General features: G+C 44.8%; 1 protein-coding gene across 1 annotated transcript in view; it reads left to right on the forward strand.

The window, feature by feature from the left end:
* Positions 1–23,842, forward strand: part of phf21b (PHD finger protein 21B) — a 79,396-nt gene that overhangs the window by 53,238 nt on the left and 2,316 nt on the right. Inside the window, exons 4-11 of the mRNA XM_070854205.1 lie at positions 5,491–5,751; positions 18,410–18,502; positions 19,518–19,853; positions 20,687–20,815; positions 20,987–21,038; positions 21,329–21,405; positions 22,173–22,227; positions 22,465–22,487. Of these exons, the coding sequence (XP_070710306.1) occupies positions 5,491–5,751; positions 18,410–18,502; positions 19,518–19,853; positions 20,687–20,815; positions 20,987–21,038; positions 21,329–21,405; positions 22,173–22,227; positions 22,465–22,487 (1,026 nt within the window). The remainder of the gene's footprint in view (positions 1–5,490; positions 5,752–18,409; positions 18,503–19,517; positions 19,854–20,686; positions 20,816–20,986; positions 21,039–21,328; positions 21,406–22,172; positions 22,228–22,464; positions 22,488–23,842) is intronic.

A 23,842-nucleotide genomic window follows, 5' to 3' on the forward strand; every position in this document is an offset into this window, starting at 1 on the left:
CATTGACAGAAGCTAAAGTCAACCTGCATGTGTGGCTGCAGGAAACTGGATGTGCTTCAGGAAGCCCATTTCCCCTCATCACGGCGCCCCGTCGTCATTAGAGCGGCTCTGTGAGGATGAAAGGCGAGCGGCGAGCGAGTGGACGCTGATGAAAGCCACCGCCGCCGCCGCCGCCCGCGTCTAATTGAACTCATCCAGATATATGGAGAGGTCGGCTCGTTACGACGCGGCCCCTGACAGCGTTATTAACAACTCCTCAGACAAATTGTGCTCCATCAGGTGGAACTGTCGGCTCGGGGGTCACCAAAAGTCTTCCAGGGCGATCCACCAATGACAGCGCTCCGTAATGAAGCTCATTTGCCGACTTTTAACTCCGTGCTGATTGATTTTGGACATGTGGGCACCGCGACACTGACTGAACCTCCACAGCTAAATTATACGGCGCCCTCGAGGGTCGATATATAAAATCACTCTGTTTTTATTTGTCAGGCACGAAGGAGAACCTTTCAACCGATTTCTCTGCTCTGTGTGAGGCAGGAGAAATGTGTTGAGGACTTAGAGGCACTCTTTTGGTGTCGGCGGCGTTTTATTTAGCACCCTGCGTACATTAGAGGGGCCTCGTTGTGTCTGAAAATCCATATCCAAGAGCCTGTAATGGCACAAAATGTGTTTCACCTCCTCCCGTAGAGGTGCTGCCGTGATCCTGGAGGTGACACAGTCATAAACATCGTGACGTGCAAATAACTGAAGTACAGCACAGCAGTTTTCTGTTAAATGCTTAGATTTGTCAATGGAGTTTGGTGCCACAGAGGCGTCCAGTGAAATGGCGGCTCTGGCAGCTTCTCCGTCTGACTTCCTGACGTCGTCTTCCACTTTTTTAACCACAGTCTGGGATCAACAGAGGAGGTTTTGGGGAATCCTCTCGCCGGCCGTCTCACCCGGAGTCACATGAGATAAAGATGGACGTCAGCGGCGTCTCTGTTTGTCCAAGCGTCTGTTTTTCTGCAAGATAATTCCCAGAAGCTCATTTAACAACATTTAAAGCTGGCTGAATGTTATTTTTAGTCCTTTAGCTTCACAATATCAAAAGACTTTTAGGCTGTTTAACAGATCGTGACGTTTTCCCAACAGAAACTGGATTTCTGTTACACATAAATACATTTTGATGAGGATGGTGGAAAAGCCTCCAGCTTTAATGGTGACTCACTCAATCAATAGTTAATGGATTCACATACATACATGGTTTTTAAAGGGTTCTGCATTGGTAAAGGAGTTTTTAAAGAAGCAAAAATCCCTTAAGATTTACAGAGTTTTACAGTAAGGCTCTTTTTAAGGGCTGCTATAAAAAAATACTCTTCATCTTCTAATTATCCTCTGAAAGTCCCTTAATTTAGTTTTTATTATCAGTGGTTAGCTTAGCCAGAGGACATGACTTTAGCTGACATGCTAACGTCCGTTTCTTCTCCTGTTTTACTTATGTTTGGTTTTTCAACAGAAACAAACAGGTTGTGTGATTTTCACGAGCTGAGTTCAGTCCGGCTGCGTTTCTTTTGAAGAGCCTGTTTGGTTTTTTTTCCATCTCCATCTTTGGTGCTGAGGGTTTTTTCAGCCTGGTGGATATTTGATCGGTTTCTTTGGCTCTTCTGTGGCTGTAGGTGGACGTTTTGAAGCTCGTCATCCTTTATTTGCTGGTTTATTGTGGACGACGACGCTGTATTAAGACGACTGAGAGTGGAAAAACTACATTTAGAGAAAACTTCTAGTTTAAAATTGTAAATTTCTGAGAAAAGAAATCACATTTATTGAGTTTAAAGTAATAAAGTTATGGGGGAAAAACCAAAAGTGGAGATATTTTTCGTCCATTTACGACTCAAATCTTTCTGAATACTCAATTTTTTTCTCTGAAATTTGTGAGATTTTTCTCCTAAATTTTCTGGTATCAGTTTTTTTTCTCATAAATTTCAGATTTTTTTATCATGATTTTATTTCAGAATATTCAAGTATTTTTTTTCTTTTTTTAAGAATTATCTTAGAGATTAAAAGTGGTAAATTTCCCAGAAAGAAAACATGAATACTCTCCAAGATATTCAAGTTTTTTTTCTCGTAACTTTTTGAGTTATTTTCTCTCGTAAATTTTCCCCCTTAAATCCGGAGTTTGAGGGTTTTTATTCTGGATATAACCCTCCGTCCTCTTCTGTCTTTCTCTAACGCTCCGCTGTAAACCTGCCAGGTCGTGATGACGTGATGACGTCCACAGTCACGTGCGTCACTCCTCACCTGAGGAGCAGATGAAACGCTGAATGTTGAATCGTGCGCTGCGTCGCTCCTCTAATCGAACTCCAGGTGGCCTTAAAAAGGTCTGGAGCGTCTTATGAGTGGCTCCCTGATAACCCGCTGCTATCGCGCTCTCTGCCTTCATTCAGCCGCTCCTCGCTCTCTCCGGGAGGGACGAGCCTCTAAATGAGTGACCTTTGAGACAATCGGCGGTGCCCCGGCTCCGACGAATGCTGAATGGCGAGCGGCGGCCCCCGGGTCCCGATTCAGGCGGCCGCCGGAGCCGCCTGCGGATTACATTGATCCCCTGAAACAATGGGGCCCCGCCACGCTCATTGTTGGGGAGGAATTAATAAATAACAACATGTGAATGAGCGCAGGCTTTCTGGAGAGTCGGGGGTTTGATGCTGGTCGCTCTGGAGGCCCTGACTGTGACATCAGTCGTCAGGAGAGAGTTTCCTCCTCTGTTGTTCTGCGCTGAATCCTGGTTACTTCTCTTCTGTCACCGTCAGCAGGTTTACGGAGAGAAATCTGAAGCCGAGTCTCTTCTATAACCACAGCCGACCAGGACCGGTGTCCACTTCCTGCTTCGCTGAGCAAACTCTCCAACTTTCTTCTGATTCGGCCTTAAAACCTGCTTTTACCGGCAGGACTTTGGCCACTTCCTGTCCCTCTGTTAGTAACTTTTAGCTTTGTATCGTTTTTTATCAAATCAGGGCAGAAATTATTCTCATTATCAAGTCACAAGTCTTTCCTCGTTGTCTGATATATAATTTATATCTAATCTGATGATTTAAGGGACATTTTAGGTTTAAAAAAACAGGAAAAACTTGAAGTCCTCACCTTAAAACTCAGAATGTTTGACTTCATAGTATCAGAGAAGATCTCATTTTCTTCTTGTAGTTTTCAACTTTAATCTGGTAGAACTTTTCAAGTTTTTGTCTCAATAAGTTTTGATTTTCTGTGTAAATTTTCCACTTTTAGTTTCTGAGAATTTTGTGGAATTTTTTTCTCACTAGTTTTAAATTTTTAATCTTGATGGGTTTTTTTTTCTTTGGTACATTTCTTTGGTCTCAGTTGAAGGTTTCAGATCCTTTTAGAGGGAAGGAAGCTGATGAAAGTGTTAAAAGTGAGAAGAGACCCTCCTCCACCAGCACATTTGGACACAAAAGCAGAAAAAGCAGAGCTCTGCCCCCCCCAACACTTCCAGTCCACCTTAAAGCTGCAGTCCGCTGCTTCTCTTTTAAGGGGGACTGCCTGATTAGCGATGCAGCATCTCGGGCCCTAAATGAATGTAAACCTCCATCTGCCTCCCCCCTCACCCCCTCTGGGTGGATAATAGAGCGCTAATGGAGAGCTTTTTTCCTTTGGGGGGGCAGGTCGGAGGCTTTCTTTCCACTCTGGGAAAATAAAAGTAAAAACCCATCAGTAATGAGCTCGTTTGGATTAATTCCTCCGCCGTGGTGGAAACTTAGTGTGGAAGTGAGCTGTTTTCTTCAGACACACACAGGTTCTACTTTTCCCATCTGATGTTGTTTATCAAAGCGGCTGCATGTCTGCTGGTGTATTTACAAGGTAATTACCACAGCGAGCGAGGACACCGGGGGCCGGGGAGGCTTTCAGGCCGACCGCGAGCCACGTTCACTTTCTTTCTTTCTAGAGAGAGAGATCCCTCCGACCCGCCGTGGTCCACAGACGAGGCTGAAAATAATGAAAAAGGCAGCGTGGGGATGAGAAGGGGCAGCAGGATGGAATATGAAATATTTAGAGAGCTGCTTCTTCTTCTGGGGGGGAAGCTGAGATGTTATCTCTGCTTTGGAAGATGTGTTTTTTCTTTTCCCGGCAGGAGGAGGAGGAGGAGGAGGAGGAGGAAGGGTCAGCGGTGGGGGAGGGGTCTGGGTGTTAGTGTGGTGGTGATGATGAGGAGGAGGAGGAGGAAGGACTGTAGCAGCAGCAGCAGCAGTGTGGACCAGAGTAGAGTTTAAAATGGAGCCTGAGTAACACTTGTCCTGACTGTCGGTGTCTCAGGTGAACGTCTCTGCCGTCACTTCCCTCCCTGAACTCACTAACGAGGGTCGTGCTAACGAGCTCTAGAGGTCACAGCACTACCATCATTAGAATATAATATAATATAACATGTTTTCATTCATCTGTTGTTCTGTTCAGCTAAAAACAGGAAATATTCACAGTTAAGACACTAAAATCAGAGAAATGTGACTGTTTTTGTCTTAAAAATGACTCAAACTGATTTAATCGATTATTAAAATAGTTGATTAATTCATTAGCAGCTCTGATGTCATAAACTTTATTTAAAAACACTTGTTAACAAAGAGATAGACAGTTGATATTAACACTTGATTTGAAGTACTAGTATTAGTAGTATTAGTATTACTTACAGTAGATGTAGCAGAAACACATTTGCAGTATTAGTAGTCGTTGCAGTTGAAGCAGTAGTATTAATACAAGTTGAAGTACTCGTATTAGTAGTGGTAGTAACACAGTAGTAGTATTAGTAGTATTGGTACTTGCAGTACATGTTGCTGTAGTAGAAAAACACCAGCAGTACTTGTAGTAACACAACAGTAGTACTAACAGTTGTATTAAGCTGAAGTAGAAGTATTTGCAGCAGATACAGTTGTACTTGTATCAGCTGTGTTGGCAGTAGTAGAAGTAGTAACACAGTATTTGTAGTAGTAGTAACAGGAGGACTAGTTGTAGTAGTAGTAGTAGTAACAGGTTGTAGTAGTACTAGTAGATTTGACTCTTCAGTCCTCCGTTTGTTCAAAACAAACTTTATTACTGTCAGCAGCATCAGTACTGATGTCAGTACTGTGAGTACTATGAGTAGTATCAGTAGTACTGTCAGTGGTATCAGTAGTACTGTGAGTACTGTCAGTGGTGCTGATGGGAGTTGTAGTTTTAGGAGAACTCTGGTGTTGTTGCAGCAGTGAAGAGTGATCTGTGTACAAATACACAAGTCAGTATATATACCAGACAGACAGTCAACCACTGTTTCCTCTCTGACTGTTTCCTGTCTATCTGACTGTCTTGTTTCCTGTCTGACTGTTTCCTGTCTGTCTGTCTGTCTTGTTTCCTGTCTGACTGTTTCCTGTCTGTCTGCCTGTTTCCTGTCTGTCTGACTGTTTCCTGTCTGCCTGCTTCCTGTCTGCCTGCTTCCTGTCTAACAGTAACCCGTCTCTCTCTCTCTCTCTGCAGAAGCTGGCAGTCAGAAGTTGCCCCGTAGGGACGACCAAGCCGCTGTCTCTCATCAAGCCTCCCAGTCAGAGCATCGCCATCTCCGTGGTGCCGGCCAAGGCTCCCGTTTCCATGGTGACTGCACACATTAACGGACAGAAGGTGGCGAGTTCGGAGCCGCTGCAGACGTCCCCCATCAACCTCCAGACGGGCGGCAGGGTGGCGGCCGCCGGAGTCCACCCGTTCAGCAGCAGGAGAGCCGGAGAGCTGCCTCCCTCTCAGGTAAAACCCCCGACAACACGACTCCTGGAACACCTGCGGGGGGGAGGGGCCAAACGGCCGCGGCATGCTGGGTACAGCTCTCCAGCTACAACCAGCGAGCATAGCAGTCTGTTAGCAGCTGAGAGGCTCGGTCGCCTTTAAGGGCAGGAAAGCGAGACCGGAGGTGCTCCAGTAGGAGCAGCCGTTAGCTTGCCAACCCGTCGGCCATTTGTAGTTTTTAGCTTCACCCCGTAAATCCGGCATCAAACCGGCCGACCAGCCCAGGAGCCACACCATAGACCTCCACTACACACTGACACACTGAGTAACTAACACACACACACACCATAGACCTCCACTACACACTGACACACTGACTAACTAACACACACACACACACTATAGACCTCCACTACACACTGACACACTGACTAACTAACACACACACACTATAGACCTCCACTACACACTGACACACTGACTAACTAGCACACACACACTATAGACCTCCACTACACACTAACACACTGACTAACTAGCACACACACACACTATAGACCTCTACTACACACTGACTAACTAGCACACACACACACTATAGACCTCCACTACACACTGACTAACACACACACACACACACACTATAGACCTCCACTACACACTAACACACTGACTAACTAGCACACACACACACACTATAGACCTCCACTACACACTGACTAACACACACACACACACACACTATAGACCTCCACTACACACTGACACACTGACTAGCACACACACACACACTATAGACCTCCACTACACACTGACACACTGACTAACTAGCACACACACACACTATAGACCTCTACTACACACTGACTAACTAGCACACACACACACTATAGACCTCCACTACACACTGACACACTGACTAACTAGCACACACACACACTATAGACCTCCACTACACACTGACTAACTAGCACACACACACACTATAGACCTCCACTACACACTGACTAACACACACACACACACACACACTATAGACCTCCACTACACACTGACTAACACACACACACACACACACTATAGACCTCCACTACACACTGACTAACACACACACACACACACACTATAGACCTCCACTACACACTGACTAACACACACACACACACACACTATAGACCTCCACTACACACTGACACACTGACTAACTAGCACACACACACTATAGACCTCCACTACACACTGACACACTGACTAACTTCTGTTATAGTTTCTATTTTAGATCCGTTTGAACAGGAACATGCTAACGTGCTAACATGCTAACTAAACTGGGTTAAACCTGAATGCTCTGCTCTGATTGGACGCTCTTGGCAGCTCCGTCGTTAACGGAGATAATCAGCTTTTCTTCCGTGTCTTCGTTGGACGCAGTTTGGTTTCTGTTCCCGCCTCCTTGTGCAGATTCACCAGGAGGGCGGCTGAGCGGATCGGGGGGGTTTATATGTAACGTGTGATGTTTCTGACACATGTAACACACATCACTTTGGCAAACAGACACAGATGTGCTCCTCTATGGATTTTCTGTCAGGCAGACGTTGTATTTTCCCTCTCAGAGCGTCCGTTAGGATTCAGGCCACGGCGTCTCGGCTCCTCCGCACTCTGTATTCAGCACCATCGCCTCCGTCGGCACACAGCCGGGGATCAGAGCTTCACGCTCAACACCGGCGGCCTCCACACTATTACTGTAATTGCACGGCCACATAGAGGGAGGAGGGCCGGGGCTCGGGGCCCTCGGGCTCCCGCTTTATGAATCCTCCGTCCGTCCGGCACATGGAGCTCTCCGTCAGTCAACACGCCTTGTGTAATAAGACGGAGCGTGTCTGTGACGGTCAGGAAGACTTCACTGCTCTTTTATTGTTTTGTACTCGGAGTGGAGGTCTATAGTGTGTCAGTGTGTAGTGGAGGTCTATAGTGTGTGTGTGCTAGTTAGTCAGTGTGTTAGTGTGTAGTGGAGGTCTATAGTGTGTGTGTGCTAGTTAGTCAGTGTGTTAGTGTGTAGTGGAGGTCTATAGTGTGTGTGTGTGCTAGTTAGTCAGTGTGTTAGTGTGTAGTGGAGGTCTATAGTGTGTAGTGGAGGTCTATAGTGTGTGTGTACTAGTTTCACTCATTCTGCTTCACTGACTTCTGGAACCTTCTAGCTGAGGTTGGACACATTTTAGGGACATGAAGAAGAAGAAGGTCCTCCAAGAAACGACGTGTGGCTTCAAATCAATTAATTAAACAGGACTTTTCTTCTATTTCCTCTAAATATCTCAGTGTGATGTAAATGTAAATAGTTGATGAGATTTGAGGAGTTCAGGAGTTTTGGCGTTCACTCCTCGGAGCGCTCTGATTGGCCGATCCGTCACGCTGCGTCTGCGACACCAACGCAGACGTTTGCTGCGATAAAGCCGCCGTGTTTCATCAAAGTGTCACTGTGGTGAGCCCCGTCCTCCCCCATCCGCCCCCCCTCCCCCTCCTCGTCATCTGGACTTGCCCCCACCACCCCCCCGTCGGGATGCCGGGCTCTGGAGGTGAGCGGGTCAGCTCTTTATGGCGGTATTGTTGTGGGGGGGTGGAGGAGGGAGGGGGAGGCGCTCCTCACCCAGCTGCCCTCACACACATCCACGCTCCTCCGCCATCAATACAGAGTCATAAAGGCTCGGCCAATCAGAGGCCGGCCTGGCTGCTGGTGTGTGGAGGGAGGAGGAGGAGGGAGGAGGAGGAGGAGGGAGGGGGGTGGGGGACGCAGGGAGGGAGGGGGGAGAACAAGAACAGGTCCCTCAGACCACCTGGCCACTAATTTGGAGATCAATAATGAGGTGTAATGGGTTTGCTGTTCTGCATGAGTGCTCACATTAAAGCTGCATTGTTTCACTCTGACACACACACACACACACTCTCTCACACACACACACCCACACACACACACACACACACACACACACACACACACACACACACACACACACACACACACACACACACACACACACACACACACACACACACACACACACACTCTCACACACACACACACACACACACACACACACACACTCTCTCTCTCACACACACACACACACACACACACACACACACACACACACACACACACACACACACACACACACACACACACTCTGCTGGACCAATACTCTGATCTGATTTTACAAATTTAAACTCCAAAACTTTTAACAAACTTCTTCTTTTTGTTTATTTGTCTTGTTTGTTTTTTTTACATCTGCTAAAATAGTGAGGTTCCTACGGCGGCCTACAAGGGCCAAAAATAAATAAAAATAAAGCTGAGGAGGGAAATAATACCCAGAAAAAAAAAATCTCTAAGAATTACAAGATTAACGTTGTAAATTTATGGAAAAGAAAAAGACCCTGATCATGACTAATAATAAATAAATATTAAAAAATATATTTTATAATATAAAAGTATTTTCTTTTTGCTAAACTGTACTTTGTCTCTCTTTGGATCCTTCACAACAAAAAAACACAACTTTTTCACGTTGTTTGTCATAAATTTGCACTTTTTTAAGTAAATATGTGATTTTTTTTTTTTTAGTTTTTGTAAATTTACCACTTTAATCTCAGTGAATAACAGTTTTTTTCTTGTAAATCAACGATCTTAGAAGTTTTTTTCAGGAATATCACCCATCCATAGTATGTTTGTTTACAGAGATTCTCCCAAAACTTTAACAAATCTGAATGGGATTTGGAGTTATTAGCTAATTAGTAATTCATTTTTTGTCGTTAATTTCCCACTTTAATGTCAGAGATGGCCAAGTTTCTCTTTCTTTGTCTTTAATCTTGGAGGTTTTTTTCCAGAAATATAGAATCTTAATGGGCTTTTAATGGATGAAAGTTGGTCCGTCAGTCGAGCGATTAGCTTTTGATGCAGGTTCTGTACTTGTAGTTTTTTGCTGTTATAAGATTTAAGTTGATAAACAGAATGTATAAAAAGCAGCAGTTTAAAGTTTTGCAGTATTTTATGAGTAAATTAGTCGAGCTGACATCTTTATTTAATGGAATCTGACCTCAATCAATGAATCAATCGGTCTGTGTTCACATAGCATCATAACCGATGCTTTCCATAAAGAGCACATTCATTCATTCAAGATTAACGATCCAGGAAAAATGATGTAAAACAACATTAACGGTGTCGAAGAAACAAATCTAAAATCTAAATAAACCAAAAGAAATAGAAGGAAGCTTCAGGTGTGTTTCAAAGTGTTGACAGTGGAACCAAAAGAGGAAGCCGGTGTGTAAAATGGCCGTAATAAACCCCCAGAAACACTCCTGTGAGTCTGGAGATGAAATAAGGGCTTATTTTCACAGTTTGGGGGGCGATGGTGGTGGTTGAAGCCCTGATTGGAGCTGCGGTTGTGTTTAGCGCCTGTTAGCTTGAAGCGGAGGAACAAAGAGGCTCCGAGGAGGCCGAATCTGTTTGAAAGTCTGCTGCTGCTGCTGCTGTAGCGCCGATCCTGCCTCCCTTTCATGGCTCTCCATCTCCCCGCCTTCCAAAGACATCTTTATCCTCTCTAAACAGCAGCCAAGGTCATCTCTGCCATCCGCCCCCGAGTCTCGTCAAAGCCGGAGGAAGGTAGATGGCCCCTTCAAGGGTCCGCTTTCCCACTCGGAGCCGAGAGCGACGGACGGGCGTAGCAAGTCGCCGAGGTGGTGCAGGCGCAGTAATGGAGGATTTTATCTACCGGAGTACACGCTGAACACATGGATGGTTTTCACTCATCGCTCAGGCAGAGTGGGGATGAAATGCAGAGAAACCTCAGAGCTGTGAGGGTTTAAATTCTCCTCCACGATATGTGAGGAGCAAAATATAAATCCAAGGAGTTAAAGGACTATTTTTAAACCTGGGCCCTGTTTTATATACATGTTTACGTCACAGCAGGTCCACTAAAAGAGCTTGTTTGATCCACTGACAGGCTCAGAGTGTTATTCTAAGTGTGTGACAGCATCATGGAAAGGATCCCTACAGAGAGAGACCTGGAAGATCCTTTTGGTTTAACCACAAACAGCACACACACCAGACTACATTCACTAAAACAGGGATTTTAGAGAACAGGACACAGGAGCTGCTGCTCTGCTGCTGCCTCCATCAGTTAGATTATTTGTGTTATTGTGTTTTAAACATATATGAATTAACCCTTTAAAACACCAAAGTCACACAATAACACAAACAAACTAACTGATGGAGGCAGCAGCAGACCAGCAACTACTGTGTTCTTTGGGGTAAAATCACTGTTTTTTTCAATGGAGTCTGGTGTGTTTGAAGACAGCAATATAACAGCTGTTTGTGGTCTTTTTATTGGTGTTTATATAGTTATATGTATATAATAATATAACCAGGAAAATAGAAAAATAAATCAAATAAATATGAATTGAACACAGCAACACACCAGACTCCATTGACGAAACCAGTCATTTTACCTCACAGAACACAGGAGCTTCTCATCTAGTTGCTGTAACTTTTTGGTGTTTTAACATGTTGGATCAGATCTGAACCAACATGTTAAAACACCAAAGTCACTTAATAACAGACAAACTAAGTGATCGAAGCAGCAGAAGACCAGAAACGCCCACACTCTGCGATGTAAAATCTCTGTTTTTGTCAATGGAGTCTGGTGGGTTTGAAGAGAGTGATATAACGGCTGTTCCAGACCTCATGGAGGAAGTTCCAGGGCTACATGAAAAGTTCAGTGGTCCTTGAGGAGGTTCCCAAGGTCCCTCTGGATGTTTGACGAGTGTTGTAAGAGTCATGGAAGGAGATTCAAGGGGTCCAGGAGTTCGTTCCAGGTCCTTGGGCAACTTTGATTGGTTGTAGCAGATGTTCTAGATGTCCTGGAGAAAGTTCCAGTGGTCCTTGAGGAGGTTCAAGGCGTGGTCCTGGATATTTCAGCATCTGAGGGTCATGGAAAAAGTGGTCAAGCACAAGGTAAACAGGGTCTGGATGCTTCAGGCGTCCTTGAGCAAGTTGGTCATTGAGGATGATCTTGAGGTCCTGGAGAAGGTTCCAGTGGTCCTTGAAGAGGTTTCAGAGGTGGTCCTGGATATTTCAGCATCATAGAGCCGGAGGAGGTTATGATGGTGATTCCATGTTGAAAGGGACCTGAAGAACGTTCCATTGGTCCTTGAGCAGGTTCCAGAACTCATGGAGGATGTTCTGGGAAAACCTGGAAAAGCTTGAGGAGATTCCAGGGTTCATGGATGTGGTTCAAGCAGTCCTGGAAAAGGCGGTCCTTGAGGAGGTCCTAATGACCGGGATCAGGGTAAAGAATCCTTAAGGAGGTTCCAGGAGTCCTTGAGGAGGATGGAGGTGTGATTGGGAAGGACCAGGAGTCCTTGAGTGACTCCATGGAGTCCTGGAAGAGTTTCCAGGTGTTGAGGAGGCACTCGAGGACGATTTGGTGAACGAGCTGGGGAGCCCTGTTACCGCGGTAACCAAGGAGTCCATTGATGAGCTAATGAAGCGCCGCCTGTCTGTGGCGTCGCTCGCCGCCATTAATCACATCTTATTGGTGTTTCAGCGTCTCAGTGGACTTTTGAAGTTGTGCTTTGTTTTCCTAATAATCTACTCAGAGCTTTAAATGAAGTTTTAATGATCGTGGAAACAAACGAGGAGTCGATTTATTATATTAATTTAAAAACCTGTTTCCTTGTTTTAGCTCCTCCGTGAACGAGCTTTTTATTTTCTGCATAATAATTAATATAAATGTAACTTTACTTCCACAAGCTGCTGCACCACAAACCTTTCTTATATCTGCACACACATATTTTTGCTGTGTTATTTATTTGTCAGCTGCCGTCTTATTATATTTTCTCTGCTCTAAATGGATGAAAAGTCTATGTTTAATGTCCGTAATTAGAAAATGTGAGTGAATGTGAGACCAGTGAGCTGCAGGATGAGTTCAGGGACTTCGTTGTGTAACCAGACTCCAGAGCTGTGGTGCGTTCAGGTTCCTGTAGTTTTCAGAGCTCGTCTCTCTCAGCATGAACGAAGGGGAGAGCGTTGTCTCCACGGCGGCGCCCTCTGCTGGAGAGGGAGAGAGAGAGGGAGGGAGAGAGGGAGAGAGAGAGAGAGGGAGGGAGAGAGGGAGAGAGAGAGAGAGGGAGGGAGAGAGAGGTGACGTCTGCAGGGCAGGCAGGCTGTGTGTGTGTGTGTGTGTGTGTGTGTGTGTGTGTGTGTGTGTGTTGTCTCCCATATATATTTAATATATAATATATACGTCTCCTCATAATTTAATACTTTTCTTAGAATTATTTTCAGCTTTATTTCTAATTATATTAATTTCAGTTATTTTTCTATATAAACACTAAAAGTTAACCCCAAAAAAGGCTGTTATATCGCTGTCTTCAAACACACCAGACTCCATTGAAAAAAGCAGTGATTTTACCCCACAGAACACAGGAGCTCTGCTGGTCTGCTGCTGCCTCCATCAGCTATTTGGTTTGTGTTCTTGTGTTTTAAAGAGTTAGTTCAGATCTGTCACAATGTGTGTTTAACACACAATAACACAGACACACTGACTGATGAAGCAGCAGCAGAGCAGCAGCTCCTGTGTCCTGTTCTCTAAAATCCCTGTTTTAGTGAATGTAGTCTGGTGTGTGTGCTGTTTGTGGTTAAACCAAAAGGATCTTCCAGGTCTCTCTCTGTAGGGATCCTTTCCATGATGCTGTCACACACTTAGAATAACAAAACACGAGAAAGAGTTTTATTTTCAAATGTTAAAACAAAGTTTTAGTTTTTCTGGAGTCACCTGGTGGACAAAATGACCCCTGAAAAACATCAACAAAAGATCCAAAATGGAGGTTGATTTCTGAGTGTGAGTCTGAGCTGAACGTTGTGCTGCTGCTTCTCACAGATGAAACATGTCGCTGTGTTTCCTCCTCCTCTTCCTCCTCTTCCTCCTCCTGCTGCTGTGATGACGGGGCGAATGATGGCAAACTCAGCACACCTTCAACTTTATATCCACTTTCCTCTCTAGTCCCTCCTCCTCCTCCTCCTCTTCCTCCTCCTCTTCCTCTCTGTCACCACCTCGACTGGCTCCTTTCTTCTGTCAGTAAACGTCCATTTTTTGAGTCGTCTGTTCTCTGAGGAGTGTCACATTAGATCCTCAGTAGATTCACTCTGAGATCCACTTTGATGGGATGAGGCGGTTTAACGCTGCTGTTTCTTCCTCGGCTTATTCTCACTTTTTTTTTTTTAATCCGGTTATCTTCAGCCGTGCGGCGGCCCGGCGGCGTTCGCTGGAAATAAAGTGAAGCATCAAAGTGCTTTTTGTTTATTAAGGAGCCGAAGCAGCAGTTTGGGACGCGTCCTGCTCAGGAAGGGTTTCCACAAACATGTTGGAAATAAGAAGTCACCAGGCGGCAGGACGTCTGTTTCTGTTTCTGGTGTTCTAGTCACTGCGTTAAAGGAGCAGTCCACCACTCTCTTCATTCAACTTTCAGCAGAAAGGTGCTTTTATTTTGTGCCTGTTTGGTTGGAGAGATAATAAACTAAAACTTGGTAAACTAGCAGAGGCAGAAGTCCTTAAAGGTCCCGTAACAGGACAGTTCAAACCACTAAACCTGACAGCACACAGAGCTGCTAATACTAATACTAATAAACTTTATTCTGCAGCACTTGTTCTTCATTTTAACAGTGAAATCCACAAACCCACTTTTGCCTCTTTAAGGATTTATCACTTTTTTAACTCATCACTTGTTTCTCTTGAATTTCTCCTCTGGATCGACGTCTCTTCATAAAACTGGGCTGCAGAGATGTTTGAACTTGTGTGAGAAGAGAAAAAGTAGAAGAAAAAAAAAGGGCCTGTGGTCTCCACAGTTATTCCTTTAAACACCCAGAATGCACTGCTGCACTGTGGCGTTGTTCCTCCGCTCAGTTTTCTAGCTCATAGAAGGAGCTTCACGTGTCTTAATTTAATTTAAACCAATTAAATTCACTTAAAAAGAACCTAAAGTTCACTCCAACAACAAAAACGTCTGAACGTTTAATCTCTGATGAAGTCAGTTCAGTTTGTCCCCTCGTGGCCACCGTAGGGTCTCTGTTTACTTCCTCCTCGTCCACACAGACCCTACGGTGGTCACAAGGGGACAAACTCTGCAGAGATACATAAGAAGCAGTAAAAAGTGACGATGGTCAGTCTGATGTACTCGAGGAAGACGATGAGATTAGTGCTCCGCCTCGAGGTCGCCTGATCAATAAGGACAAAAATGTTTTTTAACACCAATAAATGTTCTTAAACTCAACCAGTTATCGTCACAAAGGACAGTACGACGCTATTTTTCCCATTTCAGTCCAAAATTGGCCTTAAATCTGATTTAAAAAAGCCTTAAGTTCACCCTGCTGATACATGTGGACACCAAACAAGATGATTCAAGAGTTTAAAATGAAGAATATCAAGAATTCCTTACAGCAGACTGAACTAAATAAAAACACACCTGCTTCACCAGGGTTAGCATTAGCTTAGCACAAAGACTGGAAACAGGGGGAAACTGCTAGCGTAGCTCCGTCAGAAGAGGAAGAGGAAGAGGTGTGTAGTTTCTGTATGTTTTCACTCACATACTGAACTACTTGTACAAACACTGTACAGCGTTTAAACCCCCCCCCCATCTTCATCACAGCAGGTCTGTGAGACTTAGAGGAGGAGGAGGAGGAGGAAGAGGAGGACTGTCAGTGTTGCTGCAGAGCTGTCATCTGTCTCAGAGACGGTTTTGACTTTAGTGTTTCAAGAAAAGAGGAAAAAAAACACATAAAAAGGAATAAAAAGAACCAGGAAATCAGTCCAAGGCTGTGTCACTGTTCACACCGGAGAGGAAGAGGAGGAGGGAGAGGAGGGGGGAGGAGAGGAGAGGAGAGGAGAGGAGAGGAGAGGAGGGGGAGAGGAGGGAGAGGGAGAGGGAGAGGAGGGAGAGGGAGAGGGAGAGGGAGAGGGAGAGGAGGGAGAGGGAGAGGAGGCCCCCTAAAGAGAAGGTGCTTAGGTTCGGAGAAAAGGGGAAGCAATTACGAAAATGAAAGCCCTTGCACTGCAAGAATTTTCATCTCGGCAGTTGCCATGGGAACAGGCCACGGCCGCCTCCTCCCCCCGCTGCTCGCCGAGCCGCTCGCTCTGCAGCACAATACGGCGAGAACGAAGGGATTTCACAGAGGAGGAGAGGAGGAGGAGGAGGAGGAGGAGGGGCTGTGTATCAGGAGGAGGAAAGTTTCCTCTCTTTTCCTTCTGATTTCAGTCGGAGAGGAATCGCGGTGGTGAAACCTCTGACGCTGCTTCGTGCTTCCACAGGACGAGTTCGACGCTTAAATCCAGTCTCTGTGTTCGGGCCCACAGAGGGCGAAGACACGTGAACGCACCGCGAGCCGTAAAACAGGCCGCTTACCAACAGTCGGCTCTCTGGCGCCACCTGCAGGCGCCGCCGGCTCATTTATTAACAGGCGCAGGAAACTAGTTTCACCCTCTGCTTCTTCTTCTGGTGACGTCATCTCTTGGAGGACCTTCTTCTTCTTCATGTCCCTAAAATGTGTCCAACCTCAGCTAGAAGGTTCCAGAAGTCAGTGAAGCAGAATGAGTGAGAAAAGACTTCAGACATGTTGTTCATCAGAGGAGACTAAAGAAAGACAGAGAACATGTTGATCCAGAACAACAGTGGATCTAAAGGGATCTGTGAACCTCCAGAGGAGATCTGAACTGTTTCAGGTTCTACTTTCTCTTTAGTCGTAGATTTGACGCAGCAGCAGGAAAAATGTTTAGTCTGAAAATCTGAAATGTGAACAGACGTGTTAATAATACATGTGATTAAAAAAGGTAAGACAGTTACAATAAGAAAGAATAATTAAGACATGTTGATTAAAAAAACATAGAATATAATCAAATAAAAATATAATAAAATCAGGACCAACAGACACATGAAGTAAAAAATAAAATGAAATAGTAAAATAATAATTAGGACCAATCGTAAAATAAAAAAATAACGAGACATGTACGATTAAAAAACAAAATAAAAAATAATTATAATAAAAAATAGAATATAGTAAAATAAAATAATAAAGACCAACAGTCAACCAACACATGAAGTAATAATAAAATGAAATAATAATTAGGACTTATAGTCAAATAAAAAACGTATAATAAAAAATAAAATATTATAATAAAATAAAATATAATAAAATAAAACCAATAGTCATAATAAAGAGACACATGGAGAAATAATAAAATAAAATAAAGTGACAGTAAACAGCAGAATGATTCAAACACTGTTAATCCTACAGCTGGAAACAATCAATGGCTGTTCAATAAGAACTGAATATAATCATGTAACCCCCCCACGGCATCATGTGACTGGTCACATGATGAACGCCACTCTGACCTTGAGGGACGCTGCAGTCGGTGTCAGCTGATCCACACACACACACACACACACGCAGGTGGAATACTAAACTGTTCACCTGAACAACAAGCAGCTGCAACAAAAACCCAAATACAATCTGAGGCTCACAAACCCAACGATCAATGGACTGATGGAGAACTGTGCTGTTTTTGAACCTGAGGCCTGTCTGGACGTATCCTGGCATCTAAATGACTGTTGGGTCCAAAACATGTTGGAACTGGACCAGTGGATCAAAACAGAAACAGCTGTTGTAGCTCTCTCTTTAACCACACCAGACTCCATTCACAGAAACGGTCATTTTAGCTCACAGAACACAGGAGTTTCTGGTCTACTGGTTCCTCCATCAGTTAATTAGTTTGTGTTATTGTGTGTTATACAAATGTTGTGTTGGATCTGAACTATTTAAAACACCAAAGTCGCACAATAACACTAAGAAACTGAGGCAGCAGCAGACCAGCTGCTCCTGTGTACTGTGAGGTAAAATTGCTGTTTTTGTGAATGGAGTCTGGTGTGTCCGAGCACTTTTACTTTAATACTTTGAGTACATTTTCCTGATTATACTCACAGACTTTTTGAATTTTAAATGCAGGACTTTTACTGCAGTAACGACTCTCAGTACTTCCTCCATCTCCATAATTACATTTTCAAAATTGATTGATCAATCAATCAGTCAGCTGAATCAACTTGATCAGCAGCTGTTTTGGTTAATCAATTATTACTTCTGGACATCATCAAAAATACCAAGATCAATAGTTAATAAATACATAAATAATTAAAGTATGCCATTAAATGTGCTTTAAATGGATCTTAAATCATATTTTTTTTAATGTAGAGATGTGACATTCTATTGATTTACATTTTTTTAATCCCCTTATTTATTTATATTCCCATTTATTATATACTTTTTTAATTTATTCATAAATTATTTGAGATGGGAATTAAATGATAAGGTAAATAAAAAGGGTAAATAAAACAAAAAGGTAAATGAATGTGACATTAAACAAAATAATTGATGCCCACATTAACTTTTATTGTGTTTTAGGTGCATTTAACGGCATATTCACTTATTTAATAAATCATTATTTCTTATTTCTTCATTTATTTTAGATTTTGGCCGTTTTGGTCCTCCGTATTTATTTGTCACTGAGGTTGTTTTTTTCCACATGATCAATCTGATCGATGATAAAAAGTGAAGCAGCTGTGAAACGTGTTGCGTTTGTGTGTCTTCCAGATGCTGGGAACTCTCACTGCTGTGCCCATCAAGGTGCCTCAAGTCAGCTCCCTGCACCGGCTGGCAGGACAAGCAGCCACCGTGCTACCTCAGGTAACACGCCAAGAACACGGGAGTCATGTGATCCCAGAGGTCATCACGGTCTGAGGAGGGGGGGGGGGGTTACAACACAATAATAATCATTAATAATAATATTTCAGACAACTTGTAATACAGAAAATACTTGTTTTAAAGGGACTTTTTAACTGGAGAAGGAATCTTTATCTTTATTGTTTATTGTAGAGCTCACACACACACACACACACACACACACACACACACACACACACACACACACACACACACACACACACGTACGGTGGCCATCTTAGGACATCTGAAATGTCGACTTATCAGGAACTGAATGATTCACAGCAGCAGGTAACGATCAGGTGAGCAGAGAGTTACACACCAAAGTCGTCCAGCAGGTGGCAGCAGAGACCACCTGGTGTGTGTGTGTGTGTGTGTGTGTGTGTGTGTGTGTGTGTGTGAGTGTGTGTGAGTGTGTGTGAGTGCAAACACCTGCAGGGTTCAGTTTGTCCAGTATTGATTATTGGTGACGATCAGTTCAGGCTCAAAATAAAGTCTGAATTTACCCAGAATTCATTTCACACCCGTCCAACCTGAGAGAGTGGAGAGGAAAACATCTGATCAATCAATAAACTGCAGTTTAATCAGCATCGATCAGGAAAATCAGGATTAAAAACCTTATAGATTAACATCATGCAGCTCATTTACTTTGATTTCTAGTGTCATTAATTTATTTTACAGAAACAGAATAAAACATGTGATGGTTTTAATTAATATTCTTTAATAAAACTTGTAGAAACTTTACAGAAGGTTAGAAACAGATGAAGCAGCTCTGAAGACGTTCTGATTAGTTTCTGAACATCGCTGCCGTCTCAGGTGTGTGTGGGGGGGCCGTTCCAGAGGGAGGGGGCAGGAAAAAGGGTCCTGGAAAAGTCTTGAATGTGTCCATGTCCTGCAGCCTCAGGGGGCCATGTGACTGATAGGATCCCTGCTGGTGGTCTAACAGCCTCCCCCCTTGTTGTGGTCTCCCCCCCCCCAGGTCAGGCCAAAGACCCAGATCCCCGACAGCCTCCCCCACAGTCCCTGTCAGGAGCTGCAGCCTCTCAGCCTGCAGAGGGCCACCGCCGTGGTCAGCCCCAAGAGCCAGGGCCCCACCCTGCCCACCGCCAACAGCACCTTCAGCCCCGACCACCAGCCCAACGGCCAGAGCGACGCCTCGCCGCCGCCCCCCGCCCCGCCGCACGGCCCGGCCGGGGGCCAGGACTCCGCCGGCCCCGCCCAGCACGCCTCCGCTGGGCCCGGCGTGGCCTACGCCATCATCGCCGCCTCCCCCGCCACCGGCAACGGGGTGGCCGCCGTCAGCGAGGCCGTCAAGGTGCAGCCACTGCTCTTCAGCGCTGACAACAAGGCCGGTGTCCCAAACAGAGTCCAAACGACACCGACTAACCTGAACCCCCCCCCTCAGACTAAAGGAGACATCTGTGCTTTTAAAGCTGAATGTTCACATCAAGGACTGGTAGAGACAAAAGTGTTGGTGCACACACACCAGACTACATTCACTAAAACAGGGATTTTAGAGAACAGTAAGCAGGAGCTGCTGCTCTGCTGCTGCCTCCATCAGTCAGTTTATCTGTGTTATTTGAGAGACTTTAATGTGTTTAGTTTGGATCCTAACTATTTATGTATAATAATATTTAACTATTTAAAGTAACAAACTACCAGCAGCTCCTGTGTCCTGTTCTCTAAAATCCCTGTTTTAGTGAATGTAGTCTGGTGTGTGTGCTGTTTGTGGTTAAACCAAAAGGATCTTCCAGGTCTCTCTCTGTAGGGATCCTTTCCATGATGCTGTCACACACTTAGAATAACACTCTGAGCCCGTCAGTGGATCAAACAAGCTCTTTTAGTGGACCTGCTGTGATCAGGTACAGTTGTCCCAAAGGATCACGTTGCAGCCATTGCAGCCCGTTTGGTGTCTGCTGGCTGAGGTGATCTACTGGACCAGTTCCAACACTTTTACTACCTACCAGTCACTCAGACACCAGGATGTGGACAGTTTGAAACACCAGATTGCTCCTTTAGTAGATATTAACACTTTTTTCACATTAACATTTTAAAATGAAACTTTGTTCCCTCCTGAAGTAACTGATTATTACCTGATCGATCAGCTCCAGTGTTTCACCCTAACGTGCCCTCTGTGTGTGTTTCCAGGTGATAATAATCCAGCCGCAGGCCCCCAGCAGCACCGAGGGCTCCCCGGGGGCCCAGGCCGACCTCCCGGCTCAGGAGGCCCCGCCCGCCCCCAAATCCCCCTCCCAGAAGAAAGACGAGGACCCCGAGGTGAGAAAACTGTATAAAAACACATCTCATGGTTTGGCTCTAATCACATGACCCGAGTGCTGGGCTCTAATTGGCTGATGAAGACCCTGACATGTGACTGAAACTGTGCTCCAAGCTCTGCTTTGCTCTTCACCTCCCTGATAACGTCTTCTTCTTCTTCTTCTCTCACAGAAAATCGCCTTCATGGTGGCCCTCGGCCTCGTTACCACGGAGACCCTGGAGGGTGAGTTCACCTGTTTGTGTGAAAAACTCTTAAAGGGTAAAGTCAGAGTGTTTCTCCACATCCAGGATGAACCTCTGGTCATTAAAAACCCTCTGAGCGGCACATTAGAGAATAATACTGATGTGAAAGTCTGCAGGGGGGCTTTTATTTTGAAATCTGAGCAGTTTAAGTTACATTCAAGTTTTTTTTCACACATTTTAATGCCCCTGCTAAATGTGAAAATATAATATAATATAATGAAATGAGAGTAAAAAGTTTGTTTCTGTTTTTTTATTTTTCATTCTGAGCAGAAATCCAGACGAAGAGGCAGGAGAGGAAGAGACGAAGCACAGCCAACCCGGCCTACAGCGGCCTGTTCGAACCAGAGGTCAGAAAAGTTTTTAATCAACACCTTTTTGACATGTAAACCTTAAAAACATGTAAATATCCTCGTCCAGTCAGACCACCTCTGTGAAACAATGTCTGTGGAGTCCTGCAGTAAAACCCAGAAAATTAATTCACATTTATCTCAGACTGGAGACACGGAGGGTAAAAACAGAAAAGAAAACTGAGTCACTGAGCTGAATTCACTCCTGAGAGTCTGAGAACGACTTCTATTGTTAATTATCTGCTGATTTAAAGCTTCAAATCAAACCAAGCAAACCAAAACTCTGAACTTTTCCAAAGACACCAGACTCCATTGAGAAAAACAGTGATTTTACCTCGTAGAACGCAGTAGTTGCTGGTCCGCTGCTGCTTCGATTGCTTAGTTTGTTTGGTGTTTTAGACGGTTTGTTTAAATCCAACGCAATTTTTATTTAACACCAAGTCACACAATAACACAAACTAACTAACAAATGGAGGCAGCAGCTCCTGTGCTCTGTGAGCTAAAATCACACTTTTTCTCAATGGAGTCTGGCGTGTTTGAGCAGAGTGACATTTGTGGTTAAACCAAAAGGATCTTCCAGGTCTCTCTCTGTAGGGATCCTTTCCATGATGCTGATTTAAAGCTTCAAATCAAACCAAACTTGCTCCATCAGGAGTCTTTAACCAGCTGAACGGACTCATTTCTTCCTCTGGTTTTCTCCTAAAAGTCAGATTTTAAATGGTTGTTGTTTGTTAGTTCCTGCTCACTCTTGTCTTGTCTGTTTACAGCGTAAACGTCTGGCGTCACATTACCTGAACAGCTCGCTCTTCCTGTCGGCGCGAGGTAAACACACACACACACACACACATACACACACACGTCGTCATGTCACGTTTTTACTGGATGTTTCCTCGTTTCTCTCAGTCGCCTCGTTTTGCTTCCTCGGTTCAGTTTTTAAACTGGATGTTTTAATGAGTTTTTGTGTTTCCTGCTAACACAAACCTGCTGCCTCACCTCTCACCTCTCACCTGTGTGTCTGAGCTGCCACTAACCGCTGCTCTGCTTCCATTTACACGCCAGACTCTGAGGATTTCTGCTGGAAGGTAGGTCACATGACTGATGTGTGTGTGTGTTTGTGCAGAAATGTCCTGTGTTTTGTTTTTGTGTTCCTCCTCTGAGGTCAGGTAGGTAGTAGAAGTGTTGGAACTGGTCCATGCTGTACAAGGACAAAACAATATATTAAAGTAACATGGAAAAGACAATAAAAACACAAGCTGAGAAACAGCTAATAGTTTAAGAATAAATTACATTTAGAAGAACAAACAGGTGTTATATCGCTCTCTGCAGACACACCAGACTACATTCACTAAAACAGGGATTTTAGAGAACAGGACACAGGAGCTGCTGGTTTACTGCTGCTTCAATTGGTTAGTTAGTTTGTTTTATGGTGTGACTTTGGTGTTGACAGTGAGACCTGGAGGGGCGTGATTGGGAGGAACAGCCTCCCCGATCTGAACCCGAGTGGTGTTCTGTTGTTGGACTTCTGTGCGAGTCACAGATTGTCCATAACGAACACCACGTTCGAACACAAGGGCGTCCATCGGTGCACGTGGCACCAGGACGTCCTCGGCCGGAGGTCGATGATCGACTTCGTCGACGTGTCATCTGACCTCCGTCCGTGTGTTCTGGACACTCAGGTGAAGAGAGGGGCTGAGCTGTCAACTGATCACCGCCTGGTGGTGAGTCGGATCTGCTGGCAGGGGAGGAAGCCGGAGAGACTCGGCAGGCCCAAGCGTATCGTGAGGGTCTGTTGGGAACGTCTGGTGGAACCAGCTGTGGTTTTCAACTCCCACCTCCAGGAGAGCTTCTCACAGATCCTGGGGGAGGCTGGAGATATTGAGTCCGAGTGGACCATGTTCTCCACCTCCATTGTGGGCGCGGCCGCTCGGAGCTGTGGCCGTAAGGTCTCTGGTGCCTGTCGTGGCGGCAATCCCCGAACCCGGTGGTGGACACCGGAAGTAAGGGATGCCGTCAAGCTGAAGAAGGAGTCCTACCGGGCCAGATGAGCTGGAGGAGGTGTCTGGGGCCAGGGAAGTTTGGGCATCTCTGCTAAAACTGCTGCCCCCGCGACCCGACCCCGGATAAGCGGTTGAAAATGGATGGATGAACTTTGGTGTTTTAAAGAGGTAGTTTGGCTCCAAACCAACTCTTAAACACCAAAGTCACACAATAACACATTAACAAACAGAGCAGCAGCTCCTGTGTCCTGTTCTCTAAAATCCCTGTTTTAGTGAATGTAGTCTGGTGTGTGTGCTGTTTGTGGTTAAACCAAAAGGATCTTCCAGGTCTCTCTCTGTAGGGATCCTTTCCATGATGCTGTCACACACTTAGAATAACACTCTGAGGTGATCTACTGGACCAGTTCCAACACTTTTACTACCTACCAGTCATCCAGACA

This window comes from Pempheris klunzingeri, chromosome 22, assembly GCF_042242105.1.
Source record: "Pempheris klunzingeri isolate RE-2024b chromosome 22, fPemKlu1.hap1, whole genome shotgun sequence".
NCBI lineage: Eukaryota > Metazoa > Chordata > Actinopteri > Acropomatiformes > Pempheridae > Pempheris > Pempheris klunzingeri.